This window comes from Elaeis guineensis, chromosome 4 (genome assembly GCF_000442705.2).
Source record: "Elaeis guineensis isolate ETL-2024a chromosome 4, EG11, whole genome shotgun sequence".
Classification (NCBI taxonomy): Eukaryota; Viridiplantae; Streptophyta; class Magnoliopsida; order Arecales; family Arecaceae; genus Elaeis; species Elaeis guineensis.
In genome coordinates, this window is record NC_025996.2 from 37,002,459 (window position 1) to 37,022,231 (window position 19,773).

Here is a 19,773-nt window from a genome sequence, read left to right on the forward strand (position 1 = left end):
ATTTTCATTGTGCCAGTATGTTAAAATACATAATAAAGCATTTAAATTAAAATTTCTTATTATTGATCATGATCTACACATGTTAAAATATATAAAGATGAAAATCAATTGATTTTATTGTTCAATTAATAACAAACTATAGTCTCGTATTAGTTTAACTATTTATTTTTATATTATTTAATGCATGGTTTAGATAACACCAAAATGCATGGTTTTTAATTTCTAAGTATTTTTAATGGCATAAATCATGATTGATGGTCTGATTTTTTTATCTAAATATCTCGCTATTGATTTTGGAGTCAAAACGAGTTGATAGTCTCTCCTCTCTCCAAAAGTGCAAAATCTATCTAATATAAATATTATTTAAAAAAATAATATAATATATATAAGTAATTCCATTTTTAGTAGTAAATAACAATGCTCATGATAGCATCAGTTAAAATCCTCAACAATTAGTAGCACAAACTAGGTAGAGCTGGAGGCTCCAATACCTTTTCTTAAAGAACTATGATAATCTATATTAGCAAGAAATATCCAATTTAACTGTTAGAAATTATTCATGACCAAAGGTTTTGTATTCTAGTAGATAAAAATCTCAAAATGTTTACACCTCTAATTATCCCCCATCAAGTTGTGTGCATTTTAAAATCAAAAGGTCAACAATTGGTCGGATAAGGTTGGATTTGAACAGGTCCAGTAAGGAAAACAATATGCAAAATCTTTGAGTGATACCCGAGATGAGCCGAACGGCATCCAATCAAGATCTCTCGACCCATAACCATGTGCCATTACGGATACCAGTTTGACCCTGACCTCGTATATTTTGTAAGACTCAATCCCTAATAAACCTAATTAGTTAACCCATCAAATATAATATTTATAATTCTGATTGGATAATTTTTAAAATATTTTAAATAACTAGTACCAATAAAAAATCAATCACCCAGCCTATACTACTTTGTTTCAAATGGAACCCTACCCTTAATTAAGACTCGAATTAGATCAAAGCTTTGACCCATACATAACATTTAAAATTCAAGTCAGAAAAACCCTAACTAAAAAAATCTTGACCCGAACTAGAAGGGTCTTGACCCAAACCCAACCGATATAGGATCAGGTTGGGTTGGGCCTTTTGGGGTCGGATCAATTTTGGCTGCCCCTGAGATAACGTGGCATCCCCACGATAACAGGAAAACAAGGTCTGTTGATCATCATTATGACATACGTGGATTCAACCCTTTCACTGATCTAAACTTGATCGTTGTTATTCTACCCCATCTGGGAGGTCAATTAATTAATCACAGACAAGTTGAAGCATGGGCCATCCTTGCATAAGCCTCACATCATAGCCTGCCCTCCAAGAGGCTCCGTCCTCACACAATGATCACTCCAATTCATTAACCACACAAAGACCCACGCCAACCCAACTCCCATACAACACGTATATTTTACTTCATCATCTTCCATACATACCCAAAAAAGTGTTAACTAAGCATGCTTGCCTCCTTGAGGCAAAAGTTAGTGCAACAAAGCAAATTGGTAGGTCCCCCACTCTCCCTCCCTCCCTCCCATGTATATAAGAGACTTGTATGTGTGCTTCTTCTCAGCTAAAACTCCAGCTCCTAACCACCAGAACAAGACCTCCTCCTCTTCTTTCAAGCTAAAACTGACACAATTACCATGCCACCTCACGAGCCCGAGCGTGGCGGAGGCGATCCAAACCAGCCCGCAGCCAACACGACCGTCGTCGCATGTCCAACCCCTCATTCAAATCCTCGCCACCTCCCGCCTGCCACTTTGGTGTTCCCCGTCATCCTTAAGGTATTGAGAATATGTATGATGTATGTATGCATGCATGCATCCGTTTTGAAATTAATTGCATAATATATTATATATTAAATTTAGCATACATAATTTAACGGTTCAAAAAAATCAATGATGAATTATTTAAATTCAAAACTTTGATAATGTTTGATTTCTACTGATAATTATTGTCAGTTTGAGGAGGTGGTGTACAAGGTGAAGGTGGGTCACCACAGCAGCAAAAGTCCAGGGCTGTTTTGCTGCTGCTGTGGCGGTGGAGGCGGCGGCGGCGCCGGCCTAGCGGAGAAGACGATATTGAACGGCATCAGCGGGGTGGTGTGCCCGGGGGAGATCCTCGCCATGCTGGGCCCATCCGGCAGCGGCAAGACCACGCTGCTCACCGCCCTCGGGGGGCGCCGCCTCCCCGGGAAGCTCTCCGGCAAGATCACCTACAACGGCCTCCCCTTCTCCGGGCCCATGAAGCGCCGCACCGGCTTCGTGGCCCAGGATGACGTGCTGTACCCGCACCTCACCGTGGCGGAGACGCTGGTCTTCACCGCGCTGCTCCGCCTTCCCCGCTCGCTGGGCCGGGCGGAGAAGGTCCGCCAGGCCCACCAGGTCATGGCCGAGCTGGGCCTGGCCCGGGTGGCCCACACCATGATCGGCGGCCCCCTCGTCCGGGGCGTCTCCGGCGGCGAGCGCCGGCGGGTCAGCATCGGCCAGGAGATGCTCATCAACCCGAGCTTATTGCTTCTCGACGAGCCGACATCGGGGCTCGACTCGACGACGGCGGCGAGGATCGTGACGACGCTGAAGCGGCTGGCGACGGAGGGCGGGAGGACGGTGGTGACGACGATTCATCAGCCGTCGAGCCGGCTGTACCACATGTTCGACAAGGTGGTGGTGCTGTCGGTGGAGGGGAGCCCAATTTACTACGGCCGCGCCGCGGCGGCGCTCGAGTACTTCGCCTCCATCGGCTTCTCGTCGCCGCTCACCCTCAACCCCGCCGACGTCCTCCTCGACCTCGCCAACGGTACGTTACGTTCCTTGCTCGCTCGCAACTTGTATTACTTTGCCACCAGTACCGTCTGGCCGACTGGGGCACGCTCTGGCCCAAGGGTGAGAGAGAGGGTACGTATGCTTTCCGGGCGGGGGACCCACAGGAGCACCCAAGGCGGGGGCCCACGGGAGCACCACGGGAAGCCCACTAGGGGAATGCTCGTTGGACTGGGGACGACGGGTGGAGACACGGATCAAGTTGATAGCTGACCCTAGTCCCACATGCACTTCCAACATCGTCGTTGGTTAGGATTGGCATGATGGGTCTTGGGTAGGTAGACTTAGTGTACCATATACATCATATTGATGCTGCATCAGTATTTTACACTGAAAAATTAATCTGGTACTCACCTCAACAACAGTGGATCAGCTCATGCTCACTTCTCAATAGCGAGCTGGCTGATAGACCGGTCAGCATGCTTTCGCTTCTGTTGGTTCCTGATATGCCATTGGAACTCAAGATAGAGATTCTCTCCTCTTTGCGTAGAATCGATTTGGTTCCATCAACCACCACAAGCGAATATTAGCAGAGATTCGAGTGAGTAATTGAACATGATAGGACATCGACATACCTATTCCATTCAATTCATTCGTCTTTGACCGATGCACAAGCAACAATGAGAGGTTGAACTAATGAAATCCAATGTCTGGCTTCAGATAGTAGTAGTGATAGAGATTGAATAGAGCAAAAGAGATGAGGAGGATCAAAGACCTTTAGGATAGCAAAATATTCCATCAAGCAGATTACAGTATCCCATAAATATAATTGTAAGATTAACATCAGTACAAGATATACTTTTCTCTGAAGGAAAGTGATAAGACGTTGAACAACATTTCTTGGGAAAAATATTTATAGGTAGTCAGGATAGGAGAGTTAGGCACTGCTAAGATGGACCCCGAGAGATGCTCGAGTCGTCTCAGCTTTTAGGAAGCACTTGTTGGGTGTGAGATTTGAGCCCTGGAGCAATGCTATTTCCCAAGTTTCAGATGCATGCACGAGAATCTCCTTTTGGCCACCACATCCATCATCCACTGTGCGCTTGCAAAGCCATACCTCCTCTGAGCACGGTGGAGCGAACATGGCATCACATCCGAAGAAAAGCAGGGATCGGGTGCGATGTTGTTGCTTTAGGCTCAAAGCTAACAGCGGATACCAATCTTGGTAGCTAGGCTTGAAATGCACGACATCAGAATGATGACCGTGCCCCCCAAATAATACATGTTCTTACTTCTGTGCGGGAACAAACAAGACGGATAAAATGCGAGCTCAAGCTATCTTATAACAGATGCAAGGATTCAAATTCCAACGAAACATCTTGTGAAGCATTAGAATAGAATACCATCCCACGTGTCAGAATAGATCTCATCATTATCCAGTATCTCAAATATCAGGACGGAATGAAATGACGGCACACCCAACTATATAGGAAAATCGAGACAGCTACATCCCACAAGATTGGAAGCTTTTGATGAATGAACTGTAATGACAAGACCATTGATTAGTTGATTCACTTAAATAAAATCAGATAGAAACCATCACCTCCTCTGCCTGGGAGATTTGCTAGAGTAACAAGGAATACAGGGCACATGAAAAATTTGTCCAACCATGTAGCCCAATAAAAATTACACTATCCATCAGAGTTGGTGTGATACATCACTGATGGTCAAACAATGAACTGTCGGACCAACAGAGATGGGAACTATTCATTTTACTTGCACGAATGCTATGTGCATGACAATGTATGGTGATGCGTGGTTCAGGAATTGCACCACCGGATTCTCAGCAAGCAGCCGAGACTGGAGAGGCTCTTGTTACCATAGAACGGGAGCCGAAGGCAGTAAGGGAGGAGCTCATCTCCGCCTACGACCGCAATATTGCCACCCGATTGAAAGCTGAGCTCTGTAGTGTAGATCCGACCAACTACGGCTACAGCAGAGATGTAGCCATTGCTGGTGAGCTTTCTAAAACACTTGTTTTGTCACTGAACTCATGCATAGTAGCACTATGATATCTCATCATTTACACGCTTAATTATATGGTGGGGGCGGCTGATGCATGCAGCCAGGAGGGAGCAGTGGTGCACAAGCTGGTGCGAGCAATTCAAGGTGCTGCTGAGGAGAGGGCTTAAAGAGAGAAGGTATGAAGCTTTCAACAAACTAAGGATCTTTCAGGTCCTGAGTGTGGCCACCCTCGGAGGGCTCCTTTGGTGGAATACCCCACCATCACATATCCAGGACAAGGTAATTAACCTGCATCTCTTCCTCATTTTCTTCCGAGCAATCTTTTCTTCAACCAAACATGATCTTCGCCTCCAATACTCACAAACTTTATACATTGAATTGAATTTGAGAGCCCATATCATATGAATCTGGAAAAACCTTCTTGCTATTAAGACTTTCTCTGAAACTCACCGTGTTGCATGCATTTGCCTGGCAGACGGCACTACTCTTCTTCTTCTCAGTGTTCTGGGGCTTCTTCCCCCTCTACAATGCAGTGTTCACCTTCCCCCAAGAGCGGCCCATGCTGATCAAAGAGCGGTCCTCTGGCATGTATCACCTCTCCTCCTACTATTTAGCTCGCACTGCTGGCGACCTTCCCATGGAGCTCGCCCTCCCCACCGCCTTCGTTCTCATAATATACTGGATGGGTGGCCTCAAGCCACATCCCACAGCCTTCATCCTCTCCCTTATAGTTGTCCTCTTCAGCGTCCTTGTCTCCCAGAGCCTCGGCCTGGCCATGGGTGCACTCCTCATGAATGTTAAGCAGGCCACCACCCTTGCCTCTGTCACCACTTTGGTCTTCCTCATCGCCGGCGGTTATTATGTCCAACAGATACCCCCCTTCATTGTCTGGCTCAAGTACTTGAGTTACAGCTTCTATTGCTACAAGCTCCTCCTTGGGGTGCAGTTCAATGAGAACGACTCCTACGAGTGCTCGCCTGGAGTCATGTGCCCGGTGGTGGAGTTCCCTGCAATCAAGTCAGTGGGACTGAACCATCTGTGGGTGGATGCAAGCATCATGGCACTCATGCTCATGGGCTACCGGCTCATCGCTTACCTGGCATTGCACCGCCTGCAGCACAGGTAAGGAAGAGGAAGTCACCATGTCCAACCTGCATGCTCTCCACATTGCCCCTTCAGCGACCAGACTCAAGAAAGAGATACACAGAGCATCACCAATGAGCCAATGAGCAAAGGTTCATTTCTTTTTTCCAACTAATGAATAACACTAAGCCAGAGGCCCCCAGAGAAGACAAATAATTAAATGCTTTGAGCTTCCTCATTATGAGAGAACTGCCTATGAGTAAAATCTACCAGTGACCAATGTATTGTAGGATTGCAGAACTACAATCAAATTTTGATATTGTAATTGATAAATAAAATAAGTATGAAGGTAATCTGATATCAGAAATCATGGCACAGAAAATAATGGATGACTAGTTTTTCATGGAAGAAATGTTCTGTTGCTTCTGGTAGCCATACAAGTGTTATAGAGCTTTTGTCAGTAATAAAATCTACTTAACAGAAATGATTCAAAACAGAAATAGAAGTCCGAAGGCACTTTTGACTTTCGAAATTGGGTGAATCACTATTAATTCTTGAAATTTCTTAAAAGAATTACAGTTCTCTGAACAACAGATTCTTCATGTTTGAAATCTACCAAATATTAGACATACAAAATAAGGAGGAATGGAATATGTAAATCCCGATTGCTGGTTGAAAAGAAAAGAACCAGGCAGCTGAGAATTTGGGGGCTGAATGAAACCTTACGAGATTACATACTGCTGCAAATGCCTTGTCCTCTTCTTGCTCTTCAATTTTCTAAAGGCACTCGATTCAATCTGTCGAATCCTTTCTCTGCTCACACCCATCAACTCTCCAATTTCTTGCAGTGTCTTTGTCATCCCATCCTCCAGCCCGAACCTCCATCTGACCACTTGCTTTTCCCTTGGATTTAGAGTATCCAGTACCTTATTCAGATCCTGCTTCATAAATTGCTTTATGAGTATTTCTTCCGATGTTTCAGCCTTGGGATCTGCTATAACTTCCTGGAAAGAAAGCAGGACACATCAGTCAAAACCCGGTGCAGAAGATCAGAAAGAGAATGATCTTCAAAAATATACAAGAGGATAAGAAAAAGGATGATGCACAGACCGAAGGCTTTAGGCTTTGGTTGATACCAATCTTCTGGTCTAAAGATCTTGGGGCTTTAGGGGTTAGCATAACCGCATTAAGCCTCTTCATTGACAGCCCTGTTGCCTCTGCAACTTCTTCATAATCAGGATGCCTTCCATTCTCACTGTAAAGCTGCTTTTTAGCCTCCCGTACCCGATAAGTAGCTTCAACCATGTGGATCTGCTCAATACAGAATATTAAGAGAGATAAAAAAGATATGTTATACATGAAGAACCAATTGGCAATCAACTCTATAACATACAACTGGCTGTCCAATTTAAACAGGATGGAGGGAAAACAAATTCAAATTTTAGCACACAAATCAATCTCCAGTTTATGTAACTGAATAGTTTATTTGGTCTTATTCTACTTGGTCATTTAGATGATAGCATAATACTCTTTGACTAGTTTTGCTTTGTATCTTCAAGAAGATAATTTGGAATATGAAGATCTGGATTGCTGATAGCGACTCAAATAATTTGAACTCAGCAAAAAGAGAAAAAAAAGACAACAAAGATTAGTAACAACTTGGCCCAGATTACTGTAATCTCTCCAGCATCTTAAATCACCTGCAATCCTGAAAGGGCCGTAACAACCCAAGAACTCAATCAGGATAACTCCAATTCCACTAAGGGGAAGGCGGTTGATGATTGAGACTTATAGAGCTAAATTACGAAACTCTGGTAAGAAACAGATCTCTTTCCCTTCAATAGCCTAATTAAAATTGGTCAAAGAAAAGAAAAGAAAACCTACCTTCTACTTTTTCAGTTGTAACATCTCATGTTGCACTATCATCTCCATGTGGCCCAACAAATGCTTACATGCTGAAACATGACAAAATAATAAAGACAGCAGTCACAACTCCCATACATCCTACATATTTCGCAATCTAAGGCTAATGGAATGCAACATGCTTATAATCCTGCACTTAATGCTCCATAAAAGCATCAAACTATATTCAAGCATCATACGATTCCTCAAGTTGCTCTAATGATAAGGCACCCAGATCTACAAGTCCTCTGCATAACAGCAATGCCATTCTGATCAAAAAAGCTTTTCTCAGCGCGTTTAAACAGTAGAATATCTAACCAAAAGTGAACCATGGACCTAAAAATACTTTTTGTACATTGCCAAGTGTTTCAGAGGTCTCACAATAATATCTCTATTCATTCCAAAAGCCCACTTCCTGTGATCATACAGAATTAGATGCTGAATGTAAAAAGATCCTGCAGTTTTTCCCACTTTGTTTTTGAAAGAAATCCCAGGACAGCTCAAGAGAACTCTTTGGCACCTAGAAAACACAAACAGCTGTAACAGAATCGCTTCTTTATGATCCTTCTTCTTCTTTTTCTTCTTCTTCTTTTATTTTTTTTATTTTATTTTTTTTTAAAGAACCCAACAAAGATATATCTAATGATGAAAGACAGAAACAAGGTGACAAGCCTCTATCCCAGTATGAAGGAGGCACATCCTTTTCTCATTTTGGAAAGATAAAAACATAGGGATTTATCAGAAGAATGGAAGGAGAATAACAGTTGATTCATCCAGATTCCAAATGGCAGCAACCAACATACAAAACAGCTGATTGAAATCTTCAAGCAATCATAAAGATCTTCGTCCTACCATTCTAGACCATCCTTTCACTGGTCAAAACTGCAGCTTCATATTTGTTCTCTATTTAACTTTTAAGGATATTTACACTTTCTTTACAAAAAAAAAAAAAAAGGATATCTACATTTCTCCTTTTTTTACTTCTTCTTTTTTTTTTTTTTTTTTTAAAGTGCATGATATGCAGAAGTTATCAAATTTTTAATATGACTTATCTACATTCATCCAACTTCAAGAACAACAGGTAATGATAATGCTAAAATCCATGTGGATCATGTCAGACGAGGACTTACTGGCAAGCGAATTGTCCTAGATTGTTCTGAAAGAGATCTGCGAACTGCTTGTTTGATCCACCAATGTGCATATGTGGAAAACTTAAACCCCTTCAAAGCATCAAACCTTTCAGCACCCTTTACTAGGCCACGACATCCTTCCTGTAAAACAAATACTCAAAATCAACATAATGAAGCTAGACACAACCGTAAAGTTTGCAATCATTCCCAGGCAGAACCCACAAGCACCTGAACAAGATCCTGAAGGTTCATTCCTGCACCCTGATAGTTTTTTGCAATAGATATAACAAGTCGTATGTTACTTTTGATCATTTTGTCCTTGCAAAATCCTCCATAATTTAACCGCTTCCTTAGTGTCCTTTGATCAACTCCAGCTGCTGCTGCCCATTGAGCAAAGGTTGGTTGGCCACCATGTCGTTCTGCAAGCTCCTCTCGGAGTTTTTCCAGCTTTAACAGGTCCTGTTCACATTCATTCCCAAAAGACAGCATGAATTAGATAAAAAACGCAGCTTTGATTGGCAAATATGACATGATAAAATATGGTCCTCCAGGAACAGACCAAGGAATGTTAGTTGAAATGTTGAGCAAGAGGAGAACCTGAGCATAAGACAGCACAATAAAGATGAGAATATTATGCAAACGTGCATCATAATTAAATATCTAGAAATGAGAACATCAGCAAGAGCTTAGGAGCAACAAAGAATATAGAAGAATGAAAGATGTAAACAAATGTACATGAAGATTAACATGTTCACGTTATCAATTTATGTAATCTGGAGAAGTCCAATTAGCAGGGGGTCTCTATTTGAGGTTAACAAGTTATAAAACAGGAGGAAAAGAGCACCAAACTCTTGATTGAAAGTATGGTGAAAGAATTAGGAGGAAACTTTGGATTTGGAGGACTTAGGAAATGAAATGATGTAGATCCATAACAACAAATCGATGGAAGGAGGACAAAGCTAATAATTTTAAATTTAGAACTACTCTGGTCCATCTATTGCTTGGATCTCTCGGTGCACACAATCTTTGTTACTTCATGGCGATGAATTTCTGCTATCACTCTCTAGAAAGCTAGTGACAGACAGTGATGCATGTTAGTACAAGGAAACAAAAAAGGAAAATCCAAGGCTTTTAAGTGCTCTGTGCTGGTGCTGTGCCAGTCTGGCATTGGCACCACCCAAGACATGAAATCTGATGTGATGCCAACACTTGGCTTACACTGGCACTGAACAACATCCAGGCTTGGAATGGTATGTGCTGGTCCATGATGATCAGAATGATGGCACTATAATCCTTTCTTTAGTCATTAACAATGCCTCAATAAATGAGGAATACCAGATATGTCCTTAAAACCTACTAATGCACTAGCGCTTACTTGAATTCCTTTGGACAACTCTAGCTCTTCAGCAGCTGTGAGAAGCTTTGATGTGCTTGTCGTACCCCTCAAGTAATGCAAAGGATCTGAATAATCAATCTCCTGAAAAGCTGAGCGCTTTTTCTTGCTACTTGATCCAGACTTGATAGGGATAACGCTAACAGCAGCCTTCTCTTCTGCCCTTGCTCTTCTAGCTTTTCTCTCAGTTTGACGTCCAGATCTCACAGCTATGCTTTCAGGGTACTGCATTTGTTGGGACTGAAGTTCATTATTTGTTAAATTGGAAACATCTATGTCTTGAGATGGATCTTTGGCCTCATGGGGCTCAGTATCAGTTGGAGTAGAATGGTGGGTGGTGCGAATCAATCCCATTTCATTATGTCTGACCCTCTCGAGCCAGAAGGCATCAGCTTCAGATGAAAAATCCTCTGACTTTTCCAATTTTACAGATGGGTCATTTCTGATAATCTGAGCCGCATCTTTGGCAACTTCAACTGCTGCTCTAGCAAGGGCAACTGCCTCTGCAGCAGCTGCGGCTACAACTGCCTCTTCACCTGTGAGAAGTGTTTCTGTGGCTAGGGTTGCTTCAATACCGGTCTGCACAAATTGAAAGAAGAAAAGAAATGGATAAATAAAGAAGTATACACATTGTCCCTAAATGAGCTACAGTTTGGTTGTTTTCCAAACCCAGTAACCTCAAGTTAGAGTTTGAATAAGAGTGTCAAACAAAATATGGGCAGAGATAAACTATGCCGGTTTTTTGACGTGCGAAGAATAGAGAAAAGCAAAAATGTTTCTTATAATGTTTGGCACTATTATTTGTATAGTTTTGTTACTGAATCACTTTAGGTTAACAGGAAAGCATACACATGCTTAGTTAGACAATGCTATCCAAATTACAATGCCATAATTCTGTCTCGCTATTATCTTTGTGAATAATAAATTCAGAGCCAGGGTGTGTATATCTGAAAGCAATGCAGCCATAATTCTGTCTCGCTACTATCTTTGTAAATAGTAAATTTCAGAACCAGGATGTGGAACACCTAATTAATCTATTATTGTAGAGATAGATTTTTAAACTCTAAATTTGCTTAAAAAATGAATCTTTCATTGATGATATTAACTATAATGCTAGATCGAGTCAAAGAGAACTGTTATTCATTGAAGAAATAAATGAGAAAAACTCCTGTCCATATGGAACATTGAGTAGAATTTTCTCCCCACACATTAGGCCGCTTAAATTTTCCTTCTTGGTATTCTTCTCAGATTTGAATTTTACTTACTCGACACTTGTTTATTTTCCCATTCGAACTACAGAGATATCATGGCAAAGTAATTTACAATTTTTCCATTGAACATTGCCAAAACCCTCACTAGCATGTCTTTCCTATATCATTTTCTCAACCACCACTGACTTTATTAATCAATTCAAATGAGTGAATTTAGCCACCACAAACCAAAACTAAATTCAACCTTGTGAAAAAAACATTTCTACAACACTTCAAGAGAAAGCCAACTCGAACCTTCATTGGTGGACCAACGGATCCTACATATGTCAAGGGTCTTGTATCATCCAAGGAGTTCGAACGAGCTTCCAAAGAAGGTATACGCTGAATGTCAATCACAGCTGCAGTCTGTGTCGAAACACATTGACTTCGAAAACAAACAGAATCTCTAGCCTTTGCTGCAGAAACAGAAACCCGACGCATAGACAAAGAATTTGTCAGCATCCCTCAATTCTTTGAAAGATCGACAGAATGCACAACTTAAGAATCATCATGCATCTAATTCTCCATCAATCTTTTTCCTTTCTAGTACCAAAATGAAAATTGTTGATAAAACCACAGCATGATTCAGAAATTTAATCAGATTCCAAGAGGATTTCATATCATGCTTTCCACCCTACTCACATGAATAATGGTACAAAGAAACCACCATTCTTGAATTTTGTACGTATGCCCTCTTTTTTTTCTCTTTAAAAAAAAACAAAAAAAAAAAAAAAGCGGTAGATACTACCAAGAGATTAGCTTTTGGAAGACAACTTACAGTTAAGTGAGGGGAGGTGGGAGACTGATCTGAAATGGGCTTCGGGGGAAATAGAGGGGCACTTGAACTGTGGCACCAGGCACGCCATCCCCACGACTCTCCTCTCCTCCTCCTCCTCTCTCTCTCTCCCTTCTTTTCTTCTTTTGTTACTGAATACAGGAGATGATATGAGGAGAAGCAAGATAAGATGGTGTTTCCTAAAACTTCATCCTCTGTTCTTCTTCCTCCGCGAGAGACAGAGAGAGCGCCTGGGCGAACGTGAGAGGCGGTGGGATGAGGAAACGGATAAGGAACAGAGCGAGAAGGCCTGGTTCAACTTCCAACACGACGACTTGCCTTTGAGAGCTAGCTGGTAGCGGTCGAAGAGATAAGAAAAGGAAAACCAAAAAATTGACCCGCCTCCCCCCGGCGAACCGACCAGACCGGTTCACCTCGACCATCCTCCACTTAACCCGGTCCAATCGATGTATTCCCGAGTCGAGATGGTTTCATCACCTCCGTGGCTCCATCCTCCTTTCTTTCTTCTTCCGCCATCCCCATCTAGAGGGAGAGGGAGATAGAGAACAGAGAAGGGAAGAGAGGGATAGGGAGAGATGGAGGAGGAGGTGACGGGGGGAGGGATGAGGCTGGGGAAGAAGCCGATGGAGAAGGAGGGGGAGGTGGACTACAAGACCAAGGCCGGGACGGCGTGGAGCCACTCCTACCTCAACCAGAAGCCATGGCACCCTTTGTCCTACCCCAACCAGCGCCGCAAGTGGATCGCCGAGCAGACCCACGCCAACCGCATGCGCCGCGCCGAGGAGGTCGCCCGCGAGGTGATACTTTTAATGTTGCCCGTCCCATCTCATCGTCTTCATCATCGATTTCTCTCCTTCTTCTCTGCCTTCTCCTTATTCTTCTTCTCGTGGTATAAAATGCTAATCCTATCCGCTGTCTTCCCTTCCATTTGATACAGTTTGCTCAGGAGCAGGAGTTTTTCCGTCAGACGGCGCTCTTCTCCAAGGAAGAGAAGGAGAAGGTAACAAAATTTGCATCCATGATTGCTGGACTCCAGGTTATGGTGGACTGGTGTATTAACTGCGAGGGAAATAAATTGCACTTGAAAAGACTCTATCTTTTCTCTTCCTTCATTTCTTTCTTCTTTTCCCCCTTAATTATGTTGGGTCCGGGTGGGGTTGGTGAAGATGTTGTGAGGAGGATAACGAAGGAAAAATTAGGTTTTTCTGTTAGGTAAGTGTTGTTTGGGAGATAGGAACGTTGCACTTCGGAGGTTATATGATTGCGGTAACATGAAATTAGGGTTTATAGTCTTATACAAAATAGGGAACCTGGAATTGCAGGTTGAGTTCAAATTATGAAGGCAACAGATTTAAATTCTAAGAAGATCCAAGCTGTAGATCTACATCTTCTGGAGTTTGATTGCCCGAGCTCCTTTGCAGTTTCTCTTGAATTTTGAGGATGTTGTTCCAGATTTCTTCTTTGCACATGATTTGTCTTCTAGATATTGCCTTGGAATTCATATGTTTTATCACAAGTTCAAGAGCAGTCTTTTATATATATATATATATATCGATTCAGGCAGGAGCTCTGGCCTGTCATAGCTGCAGGGAAAAAGCGACCTTCACTGTGTTTTTCTTCCAAAACCAAGTGGGAGAACATATGGCTATACAACTTTTGTGGTTCACCATTACTTCTATTTGTGATTCATTCAGTGGCCTAATAGGACAACAAATACCAATGGGGAGATTAGTTAAGGATAGCACCCACACAATGTGGTCAAACATGTGGGGAAAGGAATATGAGTATGAAGAAAAGTGTTAAAAGGTGGTTGTAAAGCTTGCTAGTGGACTTACAGGAGAAAAATCAACTTGATTGGTAATTTACATATGTTCTTTCCTGCTTTCTCTAGTGGTCTAGTGCATCCTTTGATTAAAGACTAGAAATGTATCATAGCCTGGAGGAATTTGGTTGTTTTTGTTGCTTTCCTCGCTACACCGCCTTGGTAAGGAGGTACCAATCTTGTTACCTTCTTGTCCTTTTTTTCCTATGTAATTGAGTCTTGTTTATTGCCATTTGAAAAAAGGAAATAAGAATATATATGCATATATATGCATACACACATATATGTGTACATGCGTACATATAGATCTCAAAGATTCTCCTTGCTGGCTGTATCCCTTTTTACGCTTTGAAGCCCATATTTTCACTGACAAAATTGAACATGCTTATCCATGAAGGCTTGATAATAACCATACAGATATCCTGCTTCCCAGTGATTGATCAAACTTCCGTGTGTTAATCATCTGATACTGTATCTGTTTCCCTTACTGACACTTGCCATATTTTCCTTAGGCAAAGTAGTGAATGCAAGACCATCCTACTGATCTCATTACAAAATTGAATTTTCTTTTATGCATTTTATGTATAGTGCTTGCTTCACATGCATTTGAGAAAGGTTTTGTTGCCTTTGAGTTCTAAATCCATGCAATCATAACATTTGATTCTTATCCTTTGCATTATCAGTGGTCTTTGGATATTATTGACTTGTTCTAAATAGGCATGTTACATCTGTAATATTTTGCTTTATTAAGGCTATTGGCTGTTCCATGATTTTGCATTTATGCTTCGATTTTGTTCTTTTTTCCAGCTGGAGACGATGAAAGCTGTGAGTTTTATGTATGTCCGCCCACCTGGTTATAATGCGGAGAGTGCCAAAGCTGCGGAGATTGCAGATGAAAAGAAGAGGTTGGATCAAAGTAACAGCACTCAAGATCCAACAAGTGGAACCACCTCTACAATGTATCCTCATCCTTTTCAAAGTTTCATTTTCTGAGATCAGTTTGAAGATTTTCATACTTTATCCAAGAAATGCAATAGTGATTTACAAGTCAGGGTAATGGATAATGCTCTTTTGCTTTGATTTTCTGCTGAACATAATATGTGCTCTTGTAGGCCTGAAACAAGATCTGACAAAAATCAGACTGGTGGAGACAAGAAGGCCAGGCCGAAAGATGTTTTCGGTCGGCCTTTACCAACAGAAGAAGAATTTGAAGTGTTGAAAAATGCTCCCAGGTATGCTTTAAGCATTCTATTTTAAGTTACCTACAGGACAGGGAATGACAATCACTATGGGCCTTTTAAACATGGATTAGTACTGCATTAAAATCTACAGGTCCTTGAGAAAAATTAGACATAACATAAGCATGAGACTGACCAGAAGCAAGCAAAAAGAAGAAGAAATAAGGATTTCTGAATACAGAAATAAAAACATTACATTTTAATTCAAGACCTCATGAAAGCTTCTCTACTGTATTCATAAACTGGTCTAAAGCATAAGAGGCTCAATATCTGAATCTCCAACTGCAAGTATTGTTTATTCAAACCTTGTGACAGTATTTAACAGCCCGACTGATGTGTGTGGCTGATCTTATGTTAAAATGCAACAAATCTATAATACATTTATTTCATTCCTAAAATACACTGTTAAAGAACTTTAAAATTAGTTTCGAAGAGGGATAACATGAGGAATTAGCAATTGATGAACTATTGATTAGTATGCCTTTTATCCAAAAATTACAAATATTAATGGACATCATAGGTTGGTTCCCAGGTTAGATGTACGGTATGCTATTTAATGATCAAGAATTTCTCTAGTGCTGTAAGTATCTTGTTTTGTATGATTCCTTCTTATTTCCACTGTGTCTGAATTCGTTCTGCAGGTTGTTCAAAAAATATATGTTTTGTCTCTGCCCAAACTGAAAGGGAATCATGGAAGAATAAAAAAACATAAAAAATAAAAGATATCATTTATACATGCATGTGTGCTTGTTTATTTAGCTTTCTTCCATGTGTTTTAAAAAACAAATCAGGTCTTCTTTGCTTTGACCTGTATATCATTACTCCATTTAAAATTCTAATATCCTTTATCTTTTGGAATCAAGAGCTTGTTATCCTTAAGTTTGCCATTGACTAACCTGTAGCCATGATGTGTATAGCCAGTTGCCTTGTGTATCTCCTTATATGGAGTGCTTGAATTGATGTCTTTTATGTAGGCTAGATACAGGTGCACCTGTTAGGATCAAGCCATTTGGAGTTGAAATTCGCAATGTAAGATGCGTAAGATGTGGAACCTATGGCCACCAAAGTGGTGACCGTGAATGCCCCCTGAAAGATGCAATAATGCCCAATGAGGAGATGCGGCTGAAGAGGGATGATCCACTAACAGCTATAATGGCACACACAGATGCTGGCGAGGCAAGTATCACTATATATTTCTTTTCATGGCAAACTTTATAGCAGATGATTTTCAAAAGAATATAAACTTTAATTTTGGAGGGAACATTTCTGCAGAGATCCATTTCCACTAGTGTACTGCCATTGCCAAGAAGTTCCTATTTTCTTCTTTTTTACATTACTTATCGTCGGGTAGCCAGTCCATAGAAATTTCACATGTATCTATGTCCTCAATTATCGATGTTTATTAAAAAAATATGAAATGTTGCTTAGCTATTGATAGTAAAATGATCTTAGTTACATATATTTTTGCCTATACATGTATATCACAGAACATAAGATAATCTGCACACAGTATAGGAAGCAGAGGATTTTAAACCTCCCTTTTTGTGATGTGATTTGCAGAAATGTTTATATTCATTTTTATGGTGAATAATGAATCTTTATAAAATGAACTGTAACAAAGACAACTGAAAATCAAAATGCAATTTCAAGTCTCTACCCATAAATGTCAAATAATGTTTAATGTCAAGTTTTTTTTTTTAAAAAAGAAAAAAGAAGAAAAAGATTCCACATAGCTGAAATAAAAGTAGTGGAATATCATGAATGACTTCATTTTGCAAGTAGTCAAGCAAAATAGTTATGGACAAGAAATCGTTTGTATTACTTTCCTACCGCCAAATTGGATGTTTAAGGAGGGTTCACACATCATCTCCTTAGTTTAGGATAATGTACATGTATTGCACTTGGCGACATGCATTTTCCTCTATGTCTGGTCACATGCTCCTCTGCATTTGAACCTGGAAACTTGGCATTGGTGCCAAATGTTGATGCGGTCCAATAGATCAAGGGCTTCAAATTGTATAGATAAGCAGAAACAAATTATGGATCTGATGAAATGTAAGGATTTATCTTTTTCCACAGCAAAAACAGCGAGAAAGTAGAAGGAAAGAGAAGATAAACGGGTGGGATAGAGGACAAGATTAAAGGGAAAAGAGCATATTAGAGGTGAATCTCCGCAAAGGAGTTTCTTCATTTATTATAATTCATAGATCATCCATAATTCGTTTCTCCCTGTGGACCCATATTATAAAGACTCAAACAACATGAAACAACGTTCCCTGATCACATATGGAATCTCAACTTATCTATAATGGATCTTGGATTCCAACTTACATTATTTGACTCAAGATCTGACTCATATTCAACTGCAAGCTCCATTGGGTCCCACATAAAATAGCCATCAGATGTCTATGCATCAAGCATCAAATGCTGCATCCTCTAAAAAATCGAGGCATGAGGTCACAAACCATATATATATATATATATTATATATATATATATATAGGATTTGAATACGTGTGCATACTACACCATATTGGTAAGGTGTAGGTACTTGTATGCCATGTTGGCACATGGTAAAGCACTGCATTTTTGCCATGTTAGAACCAAGAGCCATACCATGTGTCAGTATGGTACCCTACCAATGCATGCGAGACAAGGTTTGCAATCTTGGTATCAGGTATGGTATATTCGTGTTGGTACATTGTTGGTTTGATATAGTATGGGTTGGTACAGTACAGTATGCACCCATATCAAGACAACTCTCGAGCCATTTTCTCACTTTTTGTATCGGTACGGATCAGTACGTACCCCTGTTCATCTCGGTATGGCTCGATACAGATCTATACTGGTTGGTATGGGGCCTGTACTAATCTGAATATGATTTTCGTATTAGTTCTAAGCAAGGTTTGCTGAACCGTACCGCCGGCTGTTTCGATCGGCCGGCGGTACGGTTCGGTATGGTTTCATACCGTACCGAACCGACGATCCGAATCGAAAGAAAAAAGAGAGAAATCGAGAGAAATAAAGAGAGAGAAAGAGGAAGAAAAAAAAAAGAGGGAGGGGAAGGAGCCGGCGGAGCTGCCGGACGGCCTCCGACTGGCCGCCGTGGCCGTCGGAGGGCGCCATCCACGCACGCGGCGCCGCAGGCGTGAAACAGGGGCATCGCCCCGGTTTCGTAATTTTTTTTAAAAACATGGTTTTAAGTGAAGTCGGCAAATGATTTATCGACTTCACAATTTTTATTTTTTTTTAAAAAAAATTCTTAAGTCGGCAACCCAGTTGCCGACTTCATAAGTTTAAAACAAAAAAAAAAGAAAAAATCGAAACAGACGTCGTCTGTTTCGAAAAAGAAGGAGGCGGAGCTGCGGAGGGGCTCCGCCCGCTCGATCGCCCTCAGGCCGTCGGCGTCGGCTCGCCGGCCACGGGAGCCTCGCAACAGAGGCACCGTCTGTCCGGTTGGTTCTCCGCCCCCCCTCCGAGCGCTCTCTCTCTTTTTTGCTCTCTTGAAAGTCCTATCGGGCGATACGGGGCTCGGAAGTCCTCCGACGGCCGCAGCCGGCCACCGCCGGCCTCCGGCGGCTCCCACCTCCCTCCCTTCCCTCCCCTCTCTCTCTTTCTCACTTTCCGTTCTTTATTCTTCGGTACCGCCGGTGTACCGATTTTACCGGCCGAATCGTACCGGTTCCCCGCCGGTTCGGTACGAGATGGGGTGTACCGGCCGGTTCGGCACGGTATGGCAAACCTTGGTTCTATTCTAAGTTAGTATGGTATATCACACCTAGAACCGGGTTTTTGGGACATTACGATAGTCCATGATGCTATACACACGAGGTACTTGTCAGGGTATGTACTGCTACCAGTACTTCAACACTTATATATGATATAATGATAAGCTATTGTTTCAATGCCCTTCAGAAAAAGGAAAACTAAAAAGGAAAGGGGGAAGAGAGATACATATACTGCCTCACAAACAAAATAATATAATAATCATAAGTTTGTAGGTTGTTTCAGTCATTCCTTAGGTATATTTGAGGTTACTTAAGATGTGTAAGATTCTTGAGTATGTAGATTATCATGGGTAAATTTATATTGGAAACATAATGACACTTTGCTTAGAGTGTCTTGCACTTGAAACTAAGAATCTGCCCCAAAACAAAGTATAAAGTATTGGCCTTTTTGCGACATGAGCAGGGCACTTCAATGTAGATTGCTCAATTGTGTCATGTTGTGTCCTGTCATCTTCCAAATGTCCAAATATGCTGACACTTTCAGGCACCTCAAAGAAATAGATAGATTTGCTCCAGTAATTAATCCCATAGTATCCATCAATGATAA

At 41.4% G+C, this 19,773-nt stretch overlaps 3 protein-coding genes across 3 annotated transcripts; 2 read left to right on the forward strand and 1 right to left on the reverse strand.

Moving 5' to 3' along the window:
- Positions 1-1,621: 1,621 nt before the first annotated feature.
- Positions 1,622-6,199, forward strand: LOC105042969 (ABC transporter G family member 14). The gene is made up of 5 exons (XM_010920353.4): positions 1,622-1,821; positions 1,999-2,836; positions 4,624-4,815; positions 4,925-5,103; positions 5,300-6,199. The coding sequence occupies exons 1-5, from the start codon at positions 1,681-1,683 to the stop codon at positions 5,948-5,950; spliced, it is 2,001 nt and encodes a 666-aa protein (XP_010918655.1). The 5' UTR covers positions 1,622-1,680; the 3' UTR covers positions 5,951-6,199.
- Positions 6,200-6,424: 225 nt separating this feature from the next.
- On the reverse strand, positions 6,425-12,698 carry LOC105042968 (RNA polymerase sigma factor sigB). The gene is made up of 7 exons (XM_010920352.4): positions 12,361-12,698; positions 11,838-11,998; positions 10,315-10,911; positions 9,168-9,398; positions 8,940-9,080; positions 7,018-7,218; positions 6,425-6,911 (listed from the first exon to the last, which is right to left on the reverse strand). The coding sequence occupies exons 1-7, from the start codon at positions 12,446-12,448 to the stop codon at positions 6,630-6,632; spliced, it is 1,701 nt and encodes a 566-aa protein (XP_010918654.1). The 5' UTR covers positions 12,449-12,698; the 3' UTR covers positions 6,425-6,629.
- A 168-nt stretch (positions 12,699-12,866) lies between these two features.
- Positions 12,867-16,614, forward strand: LOC105042967 (uncharacterized zinc finger CCHC domain-containing protein At4g19190; the record flags this gene model as incomplete). Its single annotated transcript, XM_073256332.1, is given in 5 exon segments — positions 12,867-13,175; positions 13,316-13,378; positions 15,008-15,159; positions 15,313-15,432; positions 16,413-16,614. Coding segments are annotated over 5 exon segments (759 nt in total), but the record flags the coding sequence as incomplete, so codon positions are not given.
- Between the last annotated feature and the right edge of the window lie 3,159 nt (positions 16,615-19,773).

What these genes read in the sequence shown, in the direction of transcription:
- LOC105042968 (XM_010920352.4), bottom strand. Translation starts at nt 12,448, where the DNA reads ATGGCGTGCCTGGTGCCACAGTTCAAGTGCCCCTCTATTTCCCCCGAA. An exon ending in AGTTGTCCAAAGGAATTCAA is followed by an intron (nt 9,399 to 10,314) that starts GTAAGCGCTAGT and finishes GAATGTGAACAG; the next exon opens with GACCTGTTAAAGCTGGAAAA. An exon ending in ACCTTCAGGATCTTGTTCAG is followed by an intron (nt 9,081 to 9,167) that starts GTGCTTGTGGGT and finishes TTTGTTTTACAG; the next exon opens with GAAGGATGTCGTGGCCTAGT.
- LOC105042969 (XM_010920353.4), top strand. Translation starts at nt 1,681, where the DNA reads ATGCCACCTCACGAGCCCGAGCGTGGCGGAGGCGATCCAAACCAGCCC. An exon ending in TGTTCCCCGTCATCCTTAAG is followed by an intron (nt 1,822 to 1,998) that starts GTATTGAGAATA and finishes AATTATTGTCAG; the next exon opens with TTTGAGGAGGTGGTGTACAA. An exon ending in CATCACATATCCAGGACAAG is followed by an intron (nt 5,104 to 5,299) that starts GTAATTAACCTG and finishes TTTGCCTGGCAG; the next exon opens with ACGGCACTACTCTTCTTCTT.